Raw genomic sequence first — 20,409 nt, 5'->3', positions numbered from 1 at the left:
ATTTACCAAGATGATGTATGATTTTTTTCTAAAACTGTTGAAAATCTACACGTCAAAGTGGATCATAAAATGAAAGGTTGGGATTGTCATGCATGATGATGATTAATCAAGCTGTCTCCCCACCCCATCCCAATATCAACTTCAAAAGGACAAAAAGTAGTTAGAATTTTCTCATAGACTTGTTAATTTCAAAAGAAAGTATATTGATCTTTCTTCAAGCTGCATGTCATCATTAATATCATGTCTGTAAATATGGTGAACCATTTTTTAATGGGAAAATCTAACAACAAAAGGCATTTAAACATCTAAAACTAATATTAGTATCAAATTCACTGGTCCAGATTCATGATGTCACAAAATAAAAAGTAACCTTAACAATTGGTGCAAATAAAATGGCTACATAGGAATATTTTCAAAAGACACCCATCCTTTTCTATATTTGTAAAGAGCATTAGCTAATGCTGGGACAAGATATTCAAATATTGAAAGGAAATCTTTGGTGTCTATATGATTTACTCAAAGAACAACATTTTTTGCTTAGTTGAAATTTGAAATTGGTCCTAGATTGTGAGCCACTAGAATTTATTTGGGGCAAAAATTATGGTTTACCAAAAGTAACAACGGCACTTTCTTAAAGATGGGTTTTTACAAATGACAGCATTTGATGATGAAATGAATATCTTAAGTAAAGGGATCTCAAATGGTTTGTGTCAATGCACTGTCTCAATTCAAATTTATTAGTTGGTTTGGACGAACATCGCCATTATTGTCATCATCATGACAAATCTTTAATCCATGTTATAGAAACTCATATTATAAAATAATGGTAATTTTTTATCTGGTATATTAAAAAAGAATTTTAATAACTGAAGCAGTTAGCTTGTCCTTGAAAGATCATTTAAAGTTATTAAAAAATAATTAAACAGTTGAAGCTGGTATCTTGTTGCTATTTTACTAATGTACATAGGATGTTGTTTATCACAGCACTCACAAAGATAGCTTGTGTCTTTTTACTGTACTAACTATTCATGGGTTACTATACAAGTTATTGTCAATAGCACAGTCCTTGGATTGCCTGTACATATTTATTGTCTTATTTTTAACTGGTATGTTTTTGAAAAATGCCCATCTTTTGTTTTTTACAATTATGGCATGTTTTGTTCTTGAAAGCAGCATGCTTATTGCTAGATTCTATTTTGTACTTTAGTTCAGTGATTCTCAACCTTTTTCATCTTCAGGCCCACTTTTCATGATCAAAAAATCCCAAGCCCACTGACGTCCAAACCAGCGTTGCCAAAGTTGTTACATTTTTAACAAATTTTTTGTGTTGCTATGTTTTGGCTTGTAACGTTTCTAAATAAACATTTGTTATGTTTGGGAAAAATTTTTCAGCAATATTGGTCAAGACTACAAATTGAATACTAAAAGCAGCTTGTTTCCAATCCAGAAAATTTTCAAGGCCCTCTCAAAATTTTCCCAGGCCCACTCAAAATTTACCCAGGCCCACTAGTGGGCTTCAGGCCCAACATTGAGAACCACTGCTTTAGTTCTTGACAGGTCATTAAGAAAAAAGGAAATTCACTAGTAAAGCTCTGCATTCTCAGTATCTTTCAGGGAATAAGCTTGGACAACATCAATGAAGAGTTCTTAAGGAGTCTTTGTCAGAAGAGTATACTGAAATAAATTAATATATTAAATGCTTTCCTCTTGGTACATATCAGCAGTTACAGCCTAAAATTAATACTAGCTTTTGAGACTAAAGAATTGTGACATAAGATTCAACATCTTTAACTGATTGTTGTTTTCGTGACTGCAATTGGAATCTACAATAAATGGTATTCTGCTTTTTAATGAAGGTGCTATTGAGAGTAACCTTTGCATTATTGTGCTCAGTACAATCTTAAATATGACAAAAGACTGAGAATAAGATGAAGTTAGTAAGTAGAGTGAGTCTTTGTTGTTCAGTTGTCTGGAAATTTATCAAGAAAATTTAAGGAAAGTAGTTTTCAAGTGCTGCCATTTTGCATTTGTATCAGATGAAATGCTGTCAAAGCAATATGAGCAAAGAAATTTTTTCCTCTCATATTTTTCTATTTCCAAGTTTTAACCAAATAAATTGTTGTAACAAGAAACAGGAGCCAAGAATCAATTGTTTTATTTGGCTAAAAATGTTCAATTTCAGTAAATGAAGCACAAGTATAAACATTTGTATTTATTACAAATGGCTGACTGCCAGCCTTCAACTAAAGTAGACAATAAAGCATCTGGACTGGAAGCAGCAATTTGTAGCTCATAGGTTGTTGTCTATATGACAGTTATAACTATAAATACTGTTATGTCATAGTACTAACTATACATAGGTTGTTGTGTATATCACAATATTGCATGTCTAGGCATTCTGTTGATATCAGTTCAAAATATACATAGTTTACTGCCTATATCATAGTACTAACTATACAAAAGTTACTGTTTATATCATTATATTGACTAGAGATAGTTTGAATCAATACTACATTGCTCTCTATACATAATATACTATTTTTTTATCATACTACTAATTATACTTTAATTGTTATCTTTATACAACACTAAATATATGTATAGGTTCCTTTCTGAATCATAGTATTAACTATAAATAGAGCATTGTGTATTTTTGTTGTGTTTTGCTTAAGGATTTTGCAATCATAAGTGCAACATCCTGACCATCTCAAATCCAAGAAAGACAATTCCACGATTTCTTGCTGAACAACCTGCACAGATGACTAGCCTCATTCCTGTCCAGTCATCGCATGTCCTCTACACTCAGGGTCCACATCTCACTACCCTGTAGCATTGCTGTATGTACACAAGCATTAAATGAGAGAAAGAGACCTTTTGTTGCCAACAGAGATAATAACTCTGTACTTTTCTCCATATTATTCTTATTCTAGTAAATATGCTTCCAAAACATCCTCCTCTACTACCAATTAGGTTGCCTAGGTAACAGAAATTATTTACTATTTTTAGGGAGCCTCAAGAGCATTTGAGAAAATCAATTTCCCGTGTGATCCTAGACTTTATGACATCTGTACATTTTCCACATGCAAAAACTATTTTCTCCATTAACCTTCCTGCGATTTCACTGACTATATCTACAAATCTACTGAATATGATTTGACCGAGGATGCACGAATCTGATCCCCATCAAAGAAGAAAATCTTTTTGACCTATCAGTACAAGAAATCCTACAATAAGTGAACAGTTCTCAAGGTCAAAATAAACTTATTGCTGTAGAGAGAGAACACCTTTCACTCCAGATTAACCCTTTGAACCATTTGTTCTGCAATTCCATTTGATTGCAGATGACATAAGGGCATTTTATAAGGAAGGCAGCAAATTTTCTTTCTAGAAGTGATATTGACCTGCACTGGGTCACATGTATCCTATACTAGGCAATCAAAATGCAACATACAAGTTTTTACCATCAACGTTATCTGTACTAAGGTCCTTTAGTTATAAACTAAAGTGTAACCACCAGAACACATCAATGGGAAGAAAAGTTTTCTGTGGTGGATGTGATGCCAAAATCAAATGCCATAATCTGAATGACCTACCTTGAAATCCTCAACGATGTAGCTCTTGAAAGTTCTTTACATTGGTTAAAAGTGAAACCAAAAGATCTTTGATCAGATCTAAGCAGGAATTTTCTATCATGATGGGCACAGTTTGTGATCCACACCTGGCAAATCTTTCTTCACAATATGTAAATAAATGGATTTAGCAGTTAAATATAACACTGGTGATTATCTTGTGATCAAATTCTTGATCATAGCTTGTTCACTAACATCGGTTGTCAACATGATGTCTTTGTTGGCATGAAATAGCTTCACAACAAGATTTTCAGCTAGCGCACTTTTTAAATTATTAAACGTCATTTTGCTGCACATTTTCAACCATCTATAGTTATTGAGATTTATCAATAATACATGCTTAATAAATGAAAACATACTGGTTATCCAATCAAATTCTATATTTATCTTGTGCAATTTTCTCAAATGATTCAACCCTTTCAAAATATTTTGACAAGCAGGTCATGGCAAGATTTGAACTCAGAGCACAAAGAGCCAGAACAAATATTGCAAGGGCATCTAGTTCTGCTTTCTTACTGTTCTACTAGTTCACTGCTCTGCTTTAGTACTTTAATTTTTATCAATCACAAGCTTCAGCAGGGTTTGAACTCAGAGCATAGAGAGCCAGAACAAATACTGTAAAGTGTTCTGAAACTCTAACAATGCTGCCAGTTTACTTGTGTGTTCCAATTGCCATCAAAGTAAGGTTGTAAATATATGTTTTAGTGTTAGAGCTTTTACCATCAATTTTGCTTATCAAATTCCACACTTATTTCTTTTTAAAGCTGCTAACTCCTTAAAAGTGGTTCGTTTCATTGCACAGTTTGTATGTTTATAACCACAAAATTTGCTTTTAGAAAATTTGTTTTGGCCAAGTGATAAACATTGGTAACTCTTGGCTCTACTTCATGAGAATGACAACACTTTTAAAACAATATCATTTCCTGTTGTATATAGCTCACATATGCATTAGGTGATATATTTCCCAACTGCAGTTGTTCCAACATTTTTGATTTATGGGATTTATGATACAAGGCTTAAATGAGCTTCATTTGTATCAGTTCATCTCCAATACTTTGGTCACCTTGACATTGCAAAAACTTAATATTGAACCTAGAGGATTCTTGATGCAGAAACATAAATAAATCTGGATCATTTGGTGATGACCAGCGTCTCTTTAGGCGTCACATTATTCATTATCATCTCTTGTATTCCACCAAAACATTCGTCTTCTAACTGTTTCAGATGAATCATCAGCAACACCTTCAATACAACCTCACTACCACAAATTGATACAGTTGAGAGAGTGATGGAACAATTCAATATTTGCTCTGGCTCTCTATGTTCTGAGTTCAAATCTTGCTAAAGTCAGCTTTTCCTTTGGGATTGATTAGAATGCACTGTGTCACAGTGAGAGTAATTGAGAAAGAAGGAGGGATAACTTGTGTGTTTGTTTGCTATACATAGGCTCACCTTATCATGAACACCACTCACTTTCCCACTTTCTCTAGTTCTCCTCTTTCACTCTTCTTTCCCCTCTTTTTCTCACCTCCCCACTTATTTTCTCTCTCTCTCCATTTACTCCAATTGTGGCCCAGATTTTGTTTCCACTGCTCTCCACTAATTCCATTTTACATTTGGCCTGCTATTTAAACACTGTAAATTCAATATCACCCCCCCCCCTTTCTTATGCCTTTTGCTTCCCTTTGATAAAGGATATCACCCTAAACATAAGACTCTCATCTGTTTCTTCTTTTAGTGTATTTATCCTCATTGTACATTTCTTCCATTGTTGTTGCTTTATATTTCGGTTCTCTTGTCTGACTCTATGTATTGTGTGTCTCCTGGCCTCATAATTTTGCTTATTTTATTTGTGTAAGTCTTAATTACTTATATATTTATGCTCCTGCAGAACAAATCACTATTTCAGAGATTGACCATAACAATTAATACACACACACACACACACACACACACAAACACATAGTTTTGTATTTAAGTATTAAGTTTATAGTACTCTATCTTTACTGTAGTAACTGTACCTGGGTTGTCTATATCATAATACTAACTATACATTGGTTGTTATCTGTGTTACAGTACTGACTGCAGCAAGGTCTTATCTGAATTTCTGAGATGAGGAATTATTATTAAGTACTGATATATTCAGAATAGCGTTCTCATCTTGGTTGTTACAGCCACAACATTTCAGCCATTGTTCTCTCTAGTCTTCACTTGTATATCATATTTGCTAGCATTCTCAGTATTTTGAACCCTCTATTAAATCCACAGATGTTAGTGTTCTCATTCTGTTGTCCATACCACAGATACTCTCTTATTAGCTATACTCCTACATGTGATGTCATTTGCTCATTCTACTTGAACTAGAGTATATATTGTTTTGACTAACCTAGGAATTGAACATACACCCACTAGCTAAACTACTGCACTTAACATTTAATCAGTGTTTATACTCACTGTCCCATTGTCCTTTAGTTAGGTAATGGAAATTAGGAGCTTTAAATATATGACCTTTAAAAAATGTCAGGTTTAAAGCTCCAGATTCCCATTATCTAATTGTCTTTTGGAATAGTGGAATAGTGAATGTAAGCATTGGTTAAGTGTTAAGTGTAGTAGTTTAGCTAGTGGGCAGGAGTTCAATCTCTAGGTCAGTCAAAACCAATATATATTCTGGTTGTGGTGGAATGAGCAAACTATGCAATAAATAGAATATCCCTGCTATGGACAATGGAATGAGAACAATCTGTCCTGTGGATTAAATAAAAAGTTCAGTTTGAAATTCAGAGAATCTTACTGAATATGACAAACACATGAAGAAGGCTGGAAGATACGACAATCAAAACATTGTGTGTAACAAGTTGGGTTCACTTGTCCAAACAAGTTTCTATCTATATGCACAGTAATGAGCATACATATTTAGTTTAGTGACTATATTATGCTGCTAATTATACATAGGGTACTGTTTTACTGCTGTACATAGCTACGTAATTCATATAGTTCCCATGATTGGTTGAAGTCAATATACTTAAGTGCAGGGTACTATGCTTAAATTAACTGTGGTAATTTACATTTATCGGCTACCATACTTGAAAAAAATTTAAGTGTGATATCTTATATTTAATTTAGAATATGTAGTTTGATGCCTATATCACGCTACTAACTATGCATATGTTTGAGTATTGGACATTCTATAACCGTCTTATGTTGTTATTGAATTATGTGAGATTAAGGCTGTCTTTATCACAGTACTCACTACACATCAATCATTGTCTTCATCACAGTAGTAACTATACATAGTTTGTTCTCTATATTACAGGACTATATTACACAGTTAATTCCACATATATCCCAGTTACTGTCTATATTACAATCTTGAGAGAGAGGGAGAGATTCCTGAATTATTTTCCATAGCACATTTTTATTTTTAGCTATGCAAATTATACTAAGAATTCTTTGTTTACTCTTTTACTGTTTGAATAAATTTGTCGACTGATCAGCAGACTTAGAGTATACTATGCTGATAAGATCTGATAGACTGAAACATGTCCATAACTGAGCCTTGCTTGCAAACAAGGATTAGATTCTCCTTCCTCTAAACATGTAAATTAACTTTGAGAGTTATTAAAAATTACTGCTGGGATTTCATTTTCTTCCTACAACTGAAAAAGGAATTTCAGTTAAATAAGATTTGTGTGCATAACATTCAGTACGTCAATATCTGACTTAATTATCCTAATTGGTACCAGTGACCCTTTTGAGTTATTTCCCTTAACTTATTTTATTTTTTACCTGTGTTGTAAGTGTAGTTATCTATGTTCTTGTAGTGAAGCTATCTTTTCTGTGATAATGTACCGACCTATATTTATTATGGTGGTTTAGCTATCTTTGTTGTAGAAGTAAAGTTATCTCTATTGTAGTAGTGTAGCTACCATTGTTGTAGCAGTGTAACTATCTCTGAAGTAATGGTGCACCTGTCTCTGTTGTGGCATCTTGAATTTTTTGTACCATACAGAAATGGGATCGCATTTGTTACATGAAGGAAAGCAACTCCCTAAACTCAATCCAGCCTGCTTATACTTTTGTCGCTGTACTAGCTTCAGATGTAATTGTGTAACCAAGGTGACAGAACTTACATTCTATTTACAACAACCATCTGGGAAGTCACAATCTTCAATATTTACCTGAACATGTTCTTTGACCTAATTTTATTATATGTTCCTTCTATAAAGCCATTTCTGAAACCTATTCTTCTTTGCTTTCCAGTTTCCTTGATGACCTTGACCGCTTAGGAGCTAAAGATTACATGCCTACAGAACAAGATATTCTGCGAACTAGAGTTAAGACAACCGGTATTGTAGAAGTACATTTTGCATTTAAGAACTTAAATTTCAAGTAAGTTGGGGTTCTTTCACATCGCTAACTTATTTTTAAAAATTTGTGTAATATATTGATTTTAATATAAAACATATTCTCAGTTAAAACATTTGGGGGGGGGGGGAAACATGAATATATATTGTTTAATTTGTTTACATTTTATGAAAGAGTCAATGCTTCTTTTAAAGAGGTATGTGAACCAATAAATTACAATTGCCAATGAAATATGTTCCATGTAGATTTTATTGATATTTATAGTCCAACAAGAATTGACAATGAATTTGATTTTATACATTTTAAAATTTAGTTTTTTTTTTCATTTCAAAAATATAATGGGAAACTAAAGCAAATATATTCATGTGTGTTTGTAGATTACCAGCCAAATGGCACCTTAAATTATGATTCTATTACATGTGCATAGCAAGTGTACCAGTTGAACTGGAATTTATGTTTCTCTGTAGCCATCTGGATTAAGTGTACCATTAACATTGCAAGCTACATTTAGAAGCAGCAGACTTGTTTACACAACTTCTTTTGACTTGGTGTTGGACATTGTAGATTCTGTTTTATCATAGCATCTGTGGTGGGGTGGAGTGGCATATAGACAGGAAAGATTTTTGTTATAATGAGGAAAACAAGAACTGAACACATCCCAGTCTATTAAGATAGACTGAAGCAATGTTTTTCATAGGGGATGGGGGATCAGTCTCTCCTTCTATAGAGGTCAAGTGAGGATTCAAAAAGGGACCAATAGATTATGATTAATAAAAGTAGTTTTGTTTTATTTTTGGTTTTTGTTTGTTTGTTTGTTTTACTTTTATAACTTGTCCACAACCATAATAAAAAAAAAAGAAGTGTTATACACATGTAATAGAGAGGGAGGGGGTAAAAAGATTTCCCTATTGCTGGAGGTGATGGTTGGTAGTTGTCAGTTTGAGAAGCAATGAAAGAAAACCTGCAATTTTTAACACTGTAAAATATTAAGAAGTTGAGGTGAGTAGAAACTAAAAGAGATTAAGATATATGATCTAAGACTTTTCAACCATGATCCTGTTTCCTTCCCCTCACCCATCCTGTCCCACCCTTTTCAAAATTTTAGAACTTTAGAGAATAACTTAAGAGAGATTTGACTGTTATTTGTAGTAAGTTAGCAACCAGTTAGAGGCTCTTTTGTCGTTTTTTTCAAAGTGTTTGATGTGATTCTCCTGTTTTATCTTGTGTATAATAGTGAGATGTTTTTAGCAAATGTTTTAAATAATAAATACTTTGTTACAGCAATAATAACTTGGCGTAATTAAAATATCTCTAATCAAAGGGCTATCTAATCAAATATTGTAATAAGGATAAATAATAGCAAATTATATTTTATCACTAAGCTTGTAATTTAATTAATAAAGACTTTGAAAAAGAAATATTTCTCTCTATATTGAAGATTAAGAATGTTATGTATTTAAGTAGAATAGAGAAAATTAAATGGGAAGTTAATGTAGAATATTTGTGGGTTGAAATTAGTTGTTAATTGAATCAACTGATAGAGAGATGCAGTATGAAATATAGTGATGTTGTCCTACAAGCTGAAATTTTACATTATCTTAATCTCTTTGGATTTGAGAATGAATTTAGTATCTCACTAACTTAACAATGGCATCAGTAGTGATAGATTGGAAATATGAAGATGATCAAATGATCTAGCAATTTTAAGTAGAAGCTAAATGTGGACTGAATGAGAAGCAAGTATATGAAGTAAACAGCATAAACCAATAGAAATCATTAAAATCCAGGTTAATTAAATAGCTACATTGATAAAATGCATAAATTATCTTCAGATTTTTTATAATTATTATTGTTATCTTCATCAACATCAGCATCATTGTTTTTAAGGTCTGCCTTTCCGTGCTGACACGGATTGGATGGGACCTTTTAAGGTGGTATTTTACAGCTAGATTCCCTTCCTGATGCCAGCTGTTTTAACTTTGAAAGGGTTGATGATTTGCAGTGAGACAGTGTACCTATGCTAAAGACCAGTATACATGTGGTTTATCCTTTTTTTTTTGTAATGTCTGAAGAACTGATATTACAACAGAAGAAAAACATTTAATGGAAACTTCTACATCTTACTCATTCGTAGGGGTTACCAGAACTGGTCAACCTGCATAAAAGGAGTAAATTTAGGTTAAATAGGTTTCTAGAAACTTCATCATATTACATTGAGGCTTTTCATTTTTATTTATACTTGCAAGCGTTGGACTGGTCTCACTTCCCATCTCAGTTCTATGTTATCTGACACACACGGCAACAGAGAAAATCACCAGTCTGGTGCTGCTTTGTATATTTTGGGCGCATGGTTGTAGAAATGGGAACTTTATCTTTTGATGCCTGTATTTATACTTTGTACAGAGGTTCCATCAGTGGCATGGGCTCACTAAAATATTGAGCTCACTAACAACACAAGATAATCCCAGGCAAAAAAGAAATTGTGCCTTTAATTGGATTTATAAAGTTTATCAAATAACCAATGGAATTGTGGAAATTATGAAAATGGGAGTATGATTCAGTAAGTTTACAGTAATCCCTCAAATATCATGGGTGTTATGTTCCAAAAACCCTCACAATAGGTGGAAATCCATGAAGTGGATACAGTGCTGTACTGTATATTTTTTTTATTATTTTTATAATTTGTATATATTTATTTTATTGTAAATGCAAAATAGTACCACGGAGGATTACTGTATAATGAACAGAAGTGGAAATGTGAGGACTATCAGTAATAACAGAGATATTGAGGACAATAATAGCAGATGACAGATTAATTCTAAAGACAGCTGGAAATGTTAATGAAAGAAATAGAGCAATAAATTCAGTCCTAGGGAATGCAGTAGCTCTGATATAGTCATCACTGTAACTACCATAGGCCTGATCAACTTAACCAAGTCCTGGGTTTCATTCTGGCTTACAAAATGGTTGCTGTACTAAGGCCCATTTTAATACCTATGGCCACCTCATTAGATTGTTGACAGAACCCACAAGAGAAATAGCTTAGAGTTATGATAAGTTCAACAAAGTGGAAACAAATGATTTTGCTTGTTTCAAGTAAGGATCAAAGAAATGTGAGGGATGATAGTGAACAGGGATTTTATATACATGCTGAATACAAGTTGTGAGGAATTGAGGAGTCTGTGATATATAAGAGTAGGGTTGTAATAAGGTGTTACACAAGTTTATCAAAGCAGCTAAGAGATCTGTGGGACAATTACAGGTACAGAAGATGAGGCAACTAGGGTGGTTCAGTGAGGGAATGCAGAGCATAAGATTAGTACCCTAATAGTAAAGGAGAACAGTTTTTGATTCTGGAGTGTGTGATTCTTGGAAAGCATCTTACCAATAGAAGTCTAAAATAACAACAGTATCACTCTTGTTAGGCAGCTGATTTAATTGTAATGTCCTTCTAGTTCTGGAGATGTCGAAGTGTGTGAAGCTCATGACTGCTGATATTTAGTTGCTTGAGATACTTTTTAAAATTAGACATATCCAAATAACAGCAACACTTCTTCAGAATTAGGTCAGTGGGATTGAACTGTCCTAAGACAGCTGTTTTTGTAGAGTAGCACTGTTCAAGCTTTAATTAAGCTGTTAGTGTTGCAAGATCTGTCTGTATGTCACTTAAAAATCCTCAGCTGTGTTTGATGAAGGAAACACTTGGTGTCAATATAGAAATCAAAGCTCATTCAAAAGAATGATGAACAGAGCATGATTTTGAATGTTGGTTGAGAAGAAAGCTGGTTGGTGAGTTGATAGAATTTGGGTGGATTTATTATTGTAGAGAAAGTCATAGACTAGGCAGTTTTACAGTGCATATCTGAAGTAAAAGGAAATGGAACAGATGGACAAATGGTGGAAAAGCATGTGCAGTAATATCTCAGGAAAGATTATTACATGTAATGGACATGGTATGGATGGTAAAACATGTGAGATACTTATTGGATGATACAAGAATATTGTATATATTAGGACTGTAATCATCAGAGCTTGGGGAAGTACAGAATAGAGAAAAACAGGGCAGAAATCATAGAGGATGACATTTAGACAGAGATAGAACCCCATAAAGCAAATATGATTTCAAAACTATGTTTTTGTAAAGATAAGATATGAATAGCATAAGGCTAACGTACCAATGTCTTGGTGAAAAGGAAGAAGATAACCTATCATCCTGCCTTGCAAAACCTTAGTGAATTTTCTGAGATTAGGCTGAATGGTGGTAAAAGTCACAGTTGTTCTATGGAAAATAGTTTTCTAAGTCAAAAACATTCCTACATGTAGATACAATGACTGTGGAGGTTAGGAAATAATCAACTACATAAGTTCAATGAATGGGATGTAACATGCATATTATTTCACAGAAATGTATAGAGGAAGCTAAACAACTATGAATTGAAATAAAATAAAATTTACTTTATAGCCATTGAGAAATAATAGTTTCTCAGGATTGAAATAATAAACATAATAATAATAATAATTATTATTATTATTGTTATGATGACGACGACGACAATGATTCTATATATTTAATACAATAGTGTATTCCTTCCTATCTACCTATTTTTTATGTCATGCTAAGGGAAAGAGCTTAAATGGAGTGAAAAAGAAATGGTTAGTAGTTAGGGTGGTGTTGGTGAAGGTGACAAAGATGACATTGGTGCTGATAATGGTGAATGGAAAAAGATATGTACGTAGAGTAAGAGATTAGCATTCCCATAAAAGAGATATAGAAATCATGAAAAGAGAGAGAGAGAGAGAGAGAGAGAGAGAGAGAGAGAGAGATAACAATGATAAACGGCAGTTTATCGTTGGGGTTTTTGTTTTTTTGGTGGTAGTGCCAATGTCATTGCTCAACAACAATTATTTGCACTAAAGCACATACATTAAATCACCCAGTAAATTTTTAAACTTCAGTCCACAAAAATAATTGTTTACTGTCAACTCCTAACTACTTATAACCACGCTCACCTCCTCCATTAACTAACATTCTACCAACAGCATAACTACAACAAATTATTATAGTTCTCAAGTGTGTGTGTGCATATGCACATACTTGCATGTGTGTATGAGTACACATCTGTATCAATTTCTCAGCATTTCTTCCCTTTTTGTTCTCTTCTCTTATCTTTCACTGTTACCACCTCATCTAGCACTATCAAAAGTTCCACTTCTTTCTTTCTATTTTATCTATCTTGCCTGTCATTCACTGTCATCTCTACCATCACAGTAACTACAAACAACTACAGTTTTCAGTTTTCCTGAGTGAAAGCTATGGAATTTCCATGGGTTACACTAATAATTTATTATATCTATTTGACAAAATATCATATTTGAAAAGCCTTAAGCTTCTTAAACATTGAATGTTCAGACATTTGAATTTTTACTTCTCACATTCCATTCCTTTAATGCTTTGATCTGGAGGAAGTGGTTGTCCATATGGCTTCCACAGGCCTTCCATGACAGGGGAAGAAGGATTAGAAATAGTGATTAATGAACAGTCTAGAGAGGTAGACATGACAAGTAGATCAGGTGAGATGGTATGAGACCAGCCAGCTTCATGGATCAGAAACCACATGTAGATGCAGAAAATGCAGGTTAATTAGATAGCACATTTATAGACCAGAGATCAGAGTGTGTTGGTAATTGACTGTATATCAATGGCCTTTTTTTTGTGGATGCAGTCTAGGATGTTTGTGTGTATAGCAGCAATACACTGAACCACAAAAGAAACGCAAGACATATGTGACTATGAAATATGTTTTGATTTCATAATGTCAGAGATAAATTTTGATAAATCTGATAAAGTCAATTTCTTGGATGCATTTTGACCACAGTCTGTGGGTCGTTGTCATGTGTCCAGCACATCGAGGTTGTAGGGCATCACTTGTTCAATACTGTATATGACCTTCTTGGGTGTTCAAAACAGCCATACACCATTGGTACATTGAGTGCATGAGGTGGTTCATAAAAGCCATTGACACCTGTGCCCACACCCTGAGAAAGGCTGCCTCCAGTTCCACACGAGTTGTCGGCCTTGTGACCACTTGGTTCAGCCGTCTCTGGATTTCATCCCACAGGTGTTCAATTGGGTTCAAATCCTGGGTGAGAGCTGGCCACAGCGTAGTCCTGATGTTGTGCTGACACAGGAAGTTCATGATGACCCTGGCTGTGTGGAAGGGAGCATTGTTCTGCTGGAATATGTGGATATGGTGACGCATGAAGAAGGGCACAATGTGAGGTCTTAGGATCTGGTCAACATAGTGCTGCACTGTGATGCCATTTCCTCTGCCTGCACCAACATTTTGGAACACATGGGGCCCAATTCTCTGATTCAGACGTATAGCACCCCCAAACCATGATGCTTTGGCCACCCCACGTGTCTCTCTCCATGACACATGCGTCTCTATAGCATTCACCCCTCCTACACCACGCCTTCACTCTGCTACCCGAGGTGGAAACGGAGTACCGGCTCTCGTCAGAGAAGGTGATTGACCTCCATTGTTGATGCCATCAATGTTGGTGCTGTGTAGCCCACTGTACTCATGCCTGACAGTGGCGGGTGGTGAGGACAGGTCCTTGAACAGGACGACAGCAACACAGGCTGTTGGTGGCCAGTTGACATCGTATCATGTCGTCGCTGTCCAGTGCCAATGATCTCACAAGGTGTTGCAGGTGGATGAAGTGGTCCTGTCTGGGTGTGGTCTCCCGAGGGTGCCCTCTGTGGGCATGGCCTGCAGTGTTGGTGGTGTTGTATCGCTAGTGCAAGTGATAGATGATGCTGACATAGACATTGTAAGCTTCCACAACAACCAGGTCACGCTGCACTGCTGACAATCGGGTCATACCTGATGCATCCAAATTACAAATGCCAGGAACGCAGTTCAAGTTGATTTTTATACCCATAACCTCCACGAGATGCATGTGCATTTCGGTTTTCATAACAACTGTTTGCGACTGCCACCCATGGCATTCAACGCAGCTGCATTTTGGCATCTCGTTTCAGGGAAAGTTGAAAGGTTACCTGCAATTTGGGTCTCAGCCATAAACCAGCATGTCTTGGAATATTTACACTTACATCCCCGAAATAAATTTTCAGAATTCACCATATAAAAATGACATTTGAAAAAATCACATTTCTTTTGCGATTCAGTGTATCATATCAGATGTGAACATAGCACTCCATTGTGAGTCTCACTTGAGATCTATAAAGATTTAGCTTCAATGGAGGTGTGGAGCTGAAGTATTTTCTGGCTAATCTTTAGAATGGCATTTTTTGCTGTTGTTGTTGTTGTAAGATTGCCAGAAAAGATCATTAATGACTGTATTTGTTATAAATTTGAAGGTTTTAGTTGCATATTGGTGATGGGGTATAAAAATATTTCTTTGATATGTACAGAGCTTAGTTTTCAATAGCTTTCACTCTTACCAAACATTATTGTTTTATACTGTGACTCATTGACTTCCCTGTCTTAAAACTGCTTCATATATTGAAATGCCATATCACAGTTATATATCATCATTTCAGATTGTTTGATGTAGGCGGTCAAAGGTCGGAACGTAAGAAATGGATTCATTGTTTTGAAGATGTGACTGCAATTATTTTCTGTGTAGCTATGAGTGAATATGACCAAGTACTTCATGAAGATGAAACCACAGTAAGTAAATTGAAACAACTAATACACAGATTTTTTTTTTTTTCCCCCCAGTTATTTAACTATTCTTTTCATGAATCAACTTCAGAATTTGCTTTTCCTTAACACAAGTTCAAAATTCTGAGATTAGCTTGCTGAAATAATTTAACCCTAATCTTTCATGGTCCTTTGATCTACACAATAGGGAATGTTTCAAGACAATATAGGTCAGTTGGCAACTGTCTTCTACTCTCTCTTGATATACACCTGTATATAAAAAGGGGTTGGAATAAATGGGTATTCATGTAATACACACACACACACACACGTACAATTCTTATTCAGTGTTACTGCCCACCTACAAAATGTACCACCCCGTAGATGTATCAGAGGACCATGTCTCTCTTATATGTTCTATTTTGATATGGTTTTTAAGAGATGGATTCTCTCCCTATCACCAACCATTTTATAGCATTGCTAAGGATAAAAGGTTATCTGGCTAATAAATATAGATATGGAGAGAGTTATTTGCTTAACATTAATCATTTCAGTTGTATTGTTGTATTCTTCTTTAACATTAAATGTTTGGACCTTATTCTTATAAAGTATTGTATGTAACTTTTGCATTATCCCAAGTAAATTGTCCTCTCAGACTTGTCCCATAGGGCAGTTTTATTATAACATCTACTAATGAGATATACTTTTTCTTTTAGAATCGTATGCAGGAAAGTCTAAAATTATTTGATTCCATCTGCAACAACAAGTGGTTTACAGATACATCTATAATTCTCTTTCTCAACAAAAAAGATCTGTTTGAAGAGAAGATCAAGAAATCACCTTTAACAATATGTTTTCCAGAATACACAGGTATGTTAAACATTTTTAATGTATCTATAATGAATGTAGTGAAGGTGCAGGAACTAGTGGTTAGAGTGTTGCACTCATAATCACCAGATCATGGGTTCAATTCTCTAATCATGTGGCACATTGTGTTCCTGAGCAAAACACTTCATTTGATTTTGTTCTAGTGGTGTGTGGGGACCAGTATGTCAAAGAATAAACCCGTCTTCTTTGCATGTCATAAAAGGCGACTAAAAGAGGTCAAGTAGGATTTGCACTCTGACTTAGCAATAACTACCAAACCAGACCCAGGGGCTGGAGGATTCTTACCTGAGTGTTGGATGCAATGACATGCTGTTACAGCACATGTCCCCACACTACTACTACTATTAAGAATAACAAAACTTTTCTCAGAAGATGAAATATTTTCTTGCTGTTCATAAAGATATGTGTTTTATTATAATGAGCTGTAATCAACAACTTTTCTTTTCCTGATGTAAGCTAGAAATTAAAAACTTACTCTGTAGTAATTGTGAAGCTCAGTATTAGTTGTTTTAATTTGTCTTATTATTGCAGTTTTCAGCAGTTGGTTAGCAGTGCCAAAATGTAGCAGAAGTGTATAGTTCAAATAATGATGTCTGTAGTCTACAATTTAGTCAGAGTAACCTTATATTAAACACCCTCTAGTTACATGCAATGACTTACAAGACCATGATTGTATCATTAATGAAACGCTTTTTGTTTGTTTTTTGTCCAATATAATCAAGTATATAAGGAAGGAAATTTAAATAAACATTCACACAGCTGTGATTCTATACCATTATATTTCATTTTAGATAAATTATCTGTTTATTAATTCTAAACAATAAATATAACATATTCTCAGTTGTTTGAGTTCTGTTTAGATATGTCAAATACCAAGGAAAAAATAGCTCATGTCTTACAGTTGATGTTTGATCCTTAAGGCATAAAACTCCAACTTTAGAAGTGTGGATATTTTAATGAATGAAACATTTCTTTTGACTTTATTGATGTTGGAATTGTTTTTATTACTTCTGCTACTACTATTATTAGTTTGAAATCAATTTGCTTATCTTTTCTTATTGTTATCGTTTATAGGTAGACAGACGTATGAAGAGGCTGCTGCATATATTCAGGCCCAGTTTGAAGCTAAGAACAAAAGTGCAACGAAGGAAATCTACTGTCATCAAACATGTGCCACAGATACCAATAATATTCAGTTTGTGTTTGATGCTGTAACAGATGTAATCATTGCAAACAATCTTCGTGGGTGTGGCTTGTACTAAGTGGTCTGTTGGTCAGTGACCTTGGCTGTGTGGTGTCCATACACTTTTCTGACCTTCACATTATTCTTACAGTCAACAAGGAATCAGTAATCCATTACTGAGTCCTTTGTCATGTGCAACTTTACCTTCACATCACTTTTCTTGTGATGTGGCAGATTTAACCGCTCATTCTACGGCATGTACTAAAGTAAACTGACAACAAAACAGTGTATGTCTATATGTTTGTGCGTGTGCGTGTGTGTGTGTGTGAAGCTGTCTGCACACACTCGCACAAGTACACATGTATACACACATAAACATATATATATAGCAAAGCAACATTGCATTCATTCGTTGAGTGTGCAATGTCATGAGAGATGTTGCTGTGAAACATGCTGATAGTTCATCAGACAAGAATGTTTAACTTGAAAGGACAGAAAAATTGTTTTCTAGCATTTGTTTCATGCACGGTGAAACTTATTCTTGTAGGTCATTTTCATAATTTGTAGGCTGGATCTCTGTTGTCAGCATTTGTGGATGAGAAAATATTACATCTGCTTCTTTGCTGCTAACTCTATTCTCATTGGTTTCTTTGCTTATCATACGCCCTCTCTGTGTCTCTATTATCATCCTGTGATCTGTGAAACTAAAACCAGCAACTGTTCGCTACAGATTTGCAGCTGCTCTTGTCAGATAACAATTCCTAATCAAAAACTAATATTCTTTATTGCTATGTGCATTTTTTTATTTCACCTAACAAACCTGAATATTATTAATAAAAGTAGTCGATGTAGTTTTAAATTTAAAAAAAAAAAACAAAAGGCAAAAAAATATTAAAGAGAAAAACAATTAAAAAAAATGTCTTTTTCAAACTTTTACAGCTTTACTGAGCACTGGGAAGTGTTATGTTCCTGTTTGTTTAACAAGTGGTTTCTACCATTTGCCAAGCAGAAGGAGACAACTACTGCCCTCTGTGGCTATAATTCTCCCCCTCCTCCATACTGTGTCCATCGTGTCTCTTTGTTGTTGCTGATCATTTACCACCCTGCAGCTTTGCTTGCAGTCAGTTTAGCAACTTGGTATCATTTATTTCACAAATATGACAAGGTCTGGTTGGGGGAATGGGTGTCACTTGCCCCAACCACCCCTTTGCTCATCAATTTCTTTTTCTTTGTTTTCATGATTTTATTATTATCGTTATTATTAATAATATTTTTTTATTAATATTATTTTATTTTATTATTTTGGAGTTGCTAGCAAAATGTCCAGTGGGAATGTCAGTTCTGCATTATATTGATAAATGATTTGTGTTTGATGCTACCTGCACTTGTCTGCAGGTACTGCCATAGCTGTTTCATTTGCTAAAAGTACATCTCAGTGTCTTTATTAACATGCACGGTTGCCAGTAGGAATACTTTATCTTTTCTAATGCTGATGCATCTGCTACTGCTATTGTACACACATACACACACACACACACCACTCACACACACACACCACACACACTCACACACATGCATATACCCATACTTATACATGCTTTGTTTTCTGTGTGGTCAAGCGAAGCTGTCTGACCACCAGTGTTTCATTAATCAGTGAAGACATGACCAGAAGCAGCTGTAACTTCCTCGATACTCTATTGTGCCCAGTAATTTAGATGTTGCTCCGAAACACTATCAACCATCCACACTCCTCCTTCTCCTCCTCGCTACTCAAATATTCCATAAAATAAAATAACTTTTTAGCAATGGAACGTTAACATCCTAAAGTCTGTTCAAATACGTTTTCTAAGGACCCAACAGACTTTAGCTTACATCAGTATTCATAGTATCCTTTAGTATTATGATTATTGTTATTATTATCATTATTACCACCACCACCACTACCACACTATCATCATCATCACCACCGCCGCCACCACTGTCATCCTGATGATCATCTTCATAAACTTGCTAACAATTTTCTAGTCACTTCAATCATTTGTTCTTTCTCTTTTGTTACTCTTTAAAAAACTGTGCCATTTCGGTATGACTGCCTTATCATTGGTCAGTAATTTCCTTCAGGGAATTCTTTGGTTTCTAATCAGGATTTAGACATTGTTTCATTCATCTTGGTCATACGACGGAATTTATAGACTTTTTTTCTCAACCTTTCTAACATAGATAATTTTAGGGTGGATAAATTCCAAATTTTTTGTCTCTAACCTGACAAATAACACCCCCCTCCCCTCCAATCAAGAGCAGGTCAGGGCAGTTTGATGTTGCAGAACTCGTTATAAGACAGCACTTCAGTTAGATTATCTATTGGTTAAACTAATCTATATCAAGTTAAATTGTCATTTTCAAGGGTGTGTTTGTACTGTTGAAATGATGGATTTTTACGATGTAATAAACTAAGTTTTACAAATGCTTTTAAATAGTTTTTTTATTATCTTTTTTTCAAGTGTGTGTGTTAGCTATTTGTTGGATCTTGTTATTTTATAGTCTCATTAATTTAGTATACTTGTTAATTATGTTATTTTCTTCTGTAGATTTTAAACTCTTCATCATGTGTGTGCATATGTATGTATATATTTGTATGTATATATATATATATATACATATATATATGTATATA

At 34.5% G+C, this 20,409-nt stretch overlaps 1 protein-coding gene across 2 annotated transcripts in view; it reads left to right on the top strand.

The window, feature by feature from the left end:
• The window catches only part of LOC106882189 (guanine nucleotide-binding protein G(o) subunit alpha), a 128,307-nt gene extending 108,098 nt beyond the window's left edge, over window positions 1–20,209 (top strand). For both annotated transcript variants that reach the window (XM_014932780.2, XM_014932788.2), the window contains 4 exons: window positions 7,890–8,018; window positions 15,562–15,691; window positions 16,381–16,534; window positions 17,627–20,209. In XM_014932780.2, coding sequence (XP_014788266.1) covers window positions 7,890–8,018; window positions 15,562–15,691; window positions 16,381–16,534; window positions 17,627–17,814 — 601 coding nt within the window. In that variant the 3' untranslated portion in view covers window positions 17,815–20,209. The remainder of the gene's footprint in view (window positions 1–7,889; window positions 8,019–15,561; window positions 15,692–16,380; window positions 16,535–17,626) is intronic.
• The last annotated feature ends 200 nt before the right edge of the window (window positions 20,210–20,409 follow it).

The sequence above is a fragment of the Octopus bimaculoides genome, chromosome 1 (genome assembly GCF_001194135.2).
Source record: "Octopus bimaculoides isolate UCB-OBI-ISO-001 chromosome 1, ASM119413v2, whole genome shotgun sequence".
NCBI classification, from domain to species: domain Eukaryota; kingdom Metazoa; phylum Mollusca; class Cephalopoda; order Octopoda; family Octopodidae; genus Octopus; species Octopus bimaculoides.
Note: the sequence above shows the minus strand (reverse complement) of the source record. Positions and strands in the feature narration are given on the sequence as shown.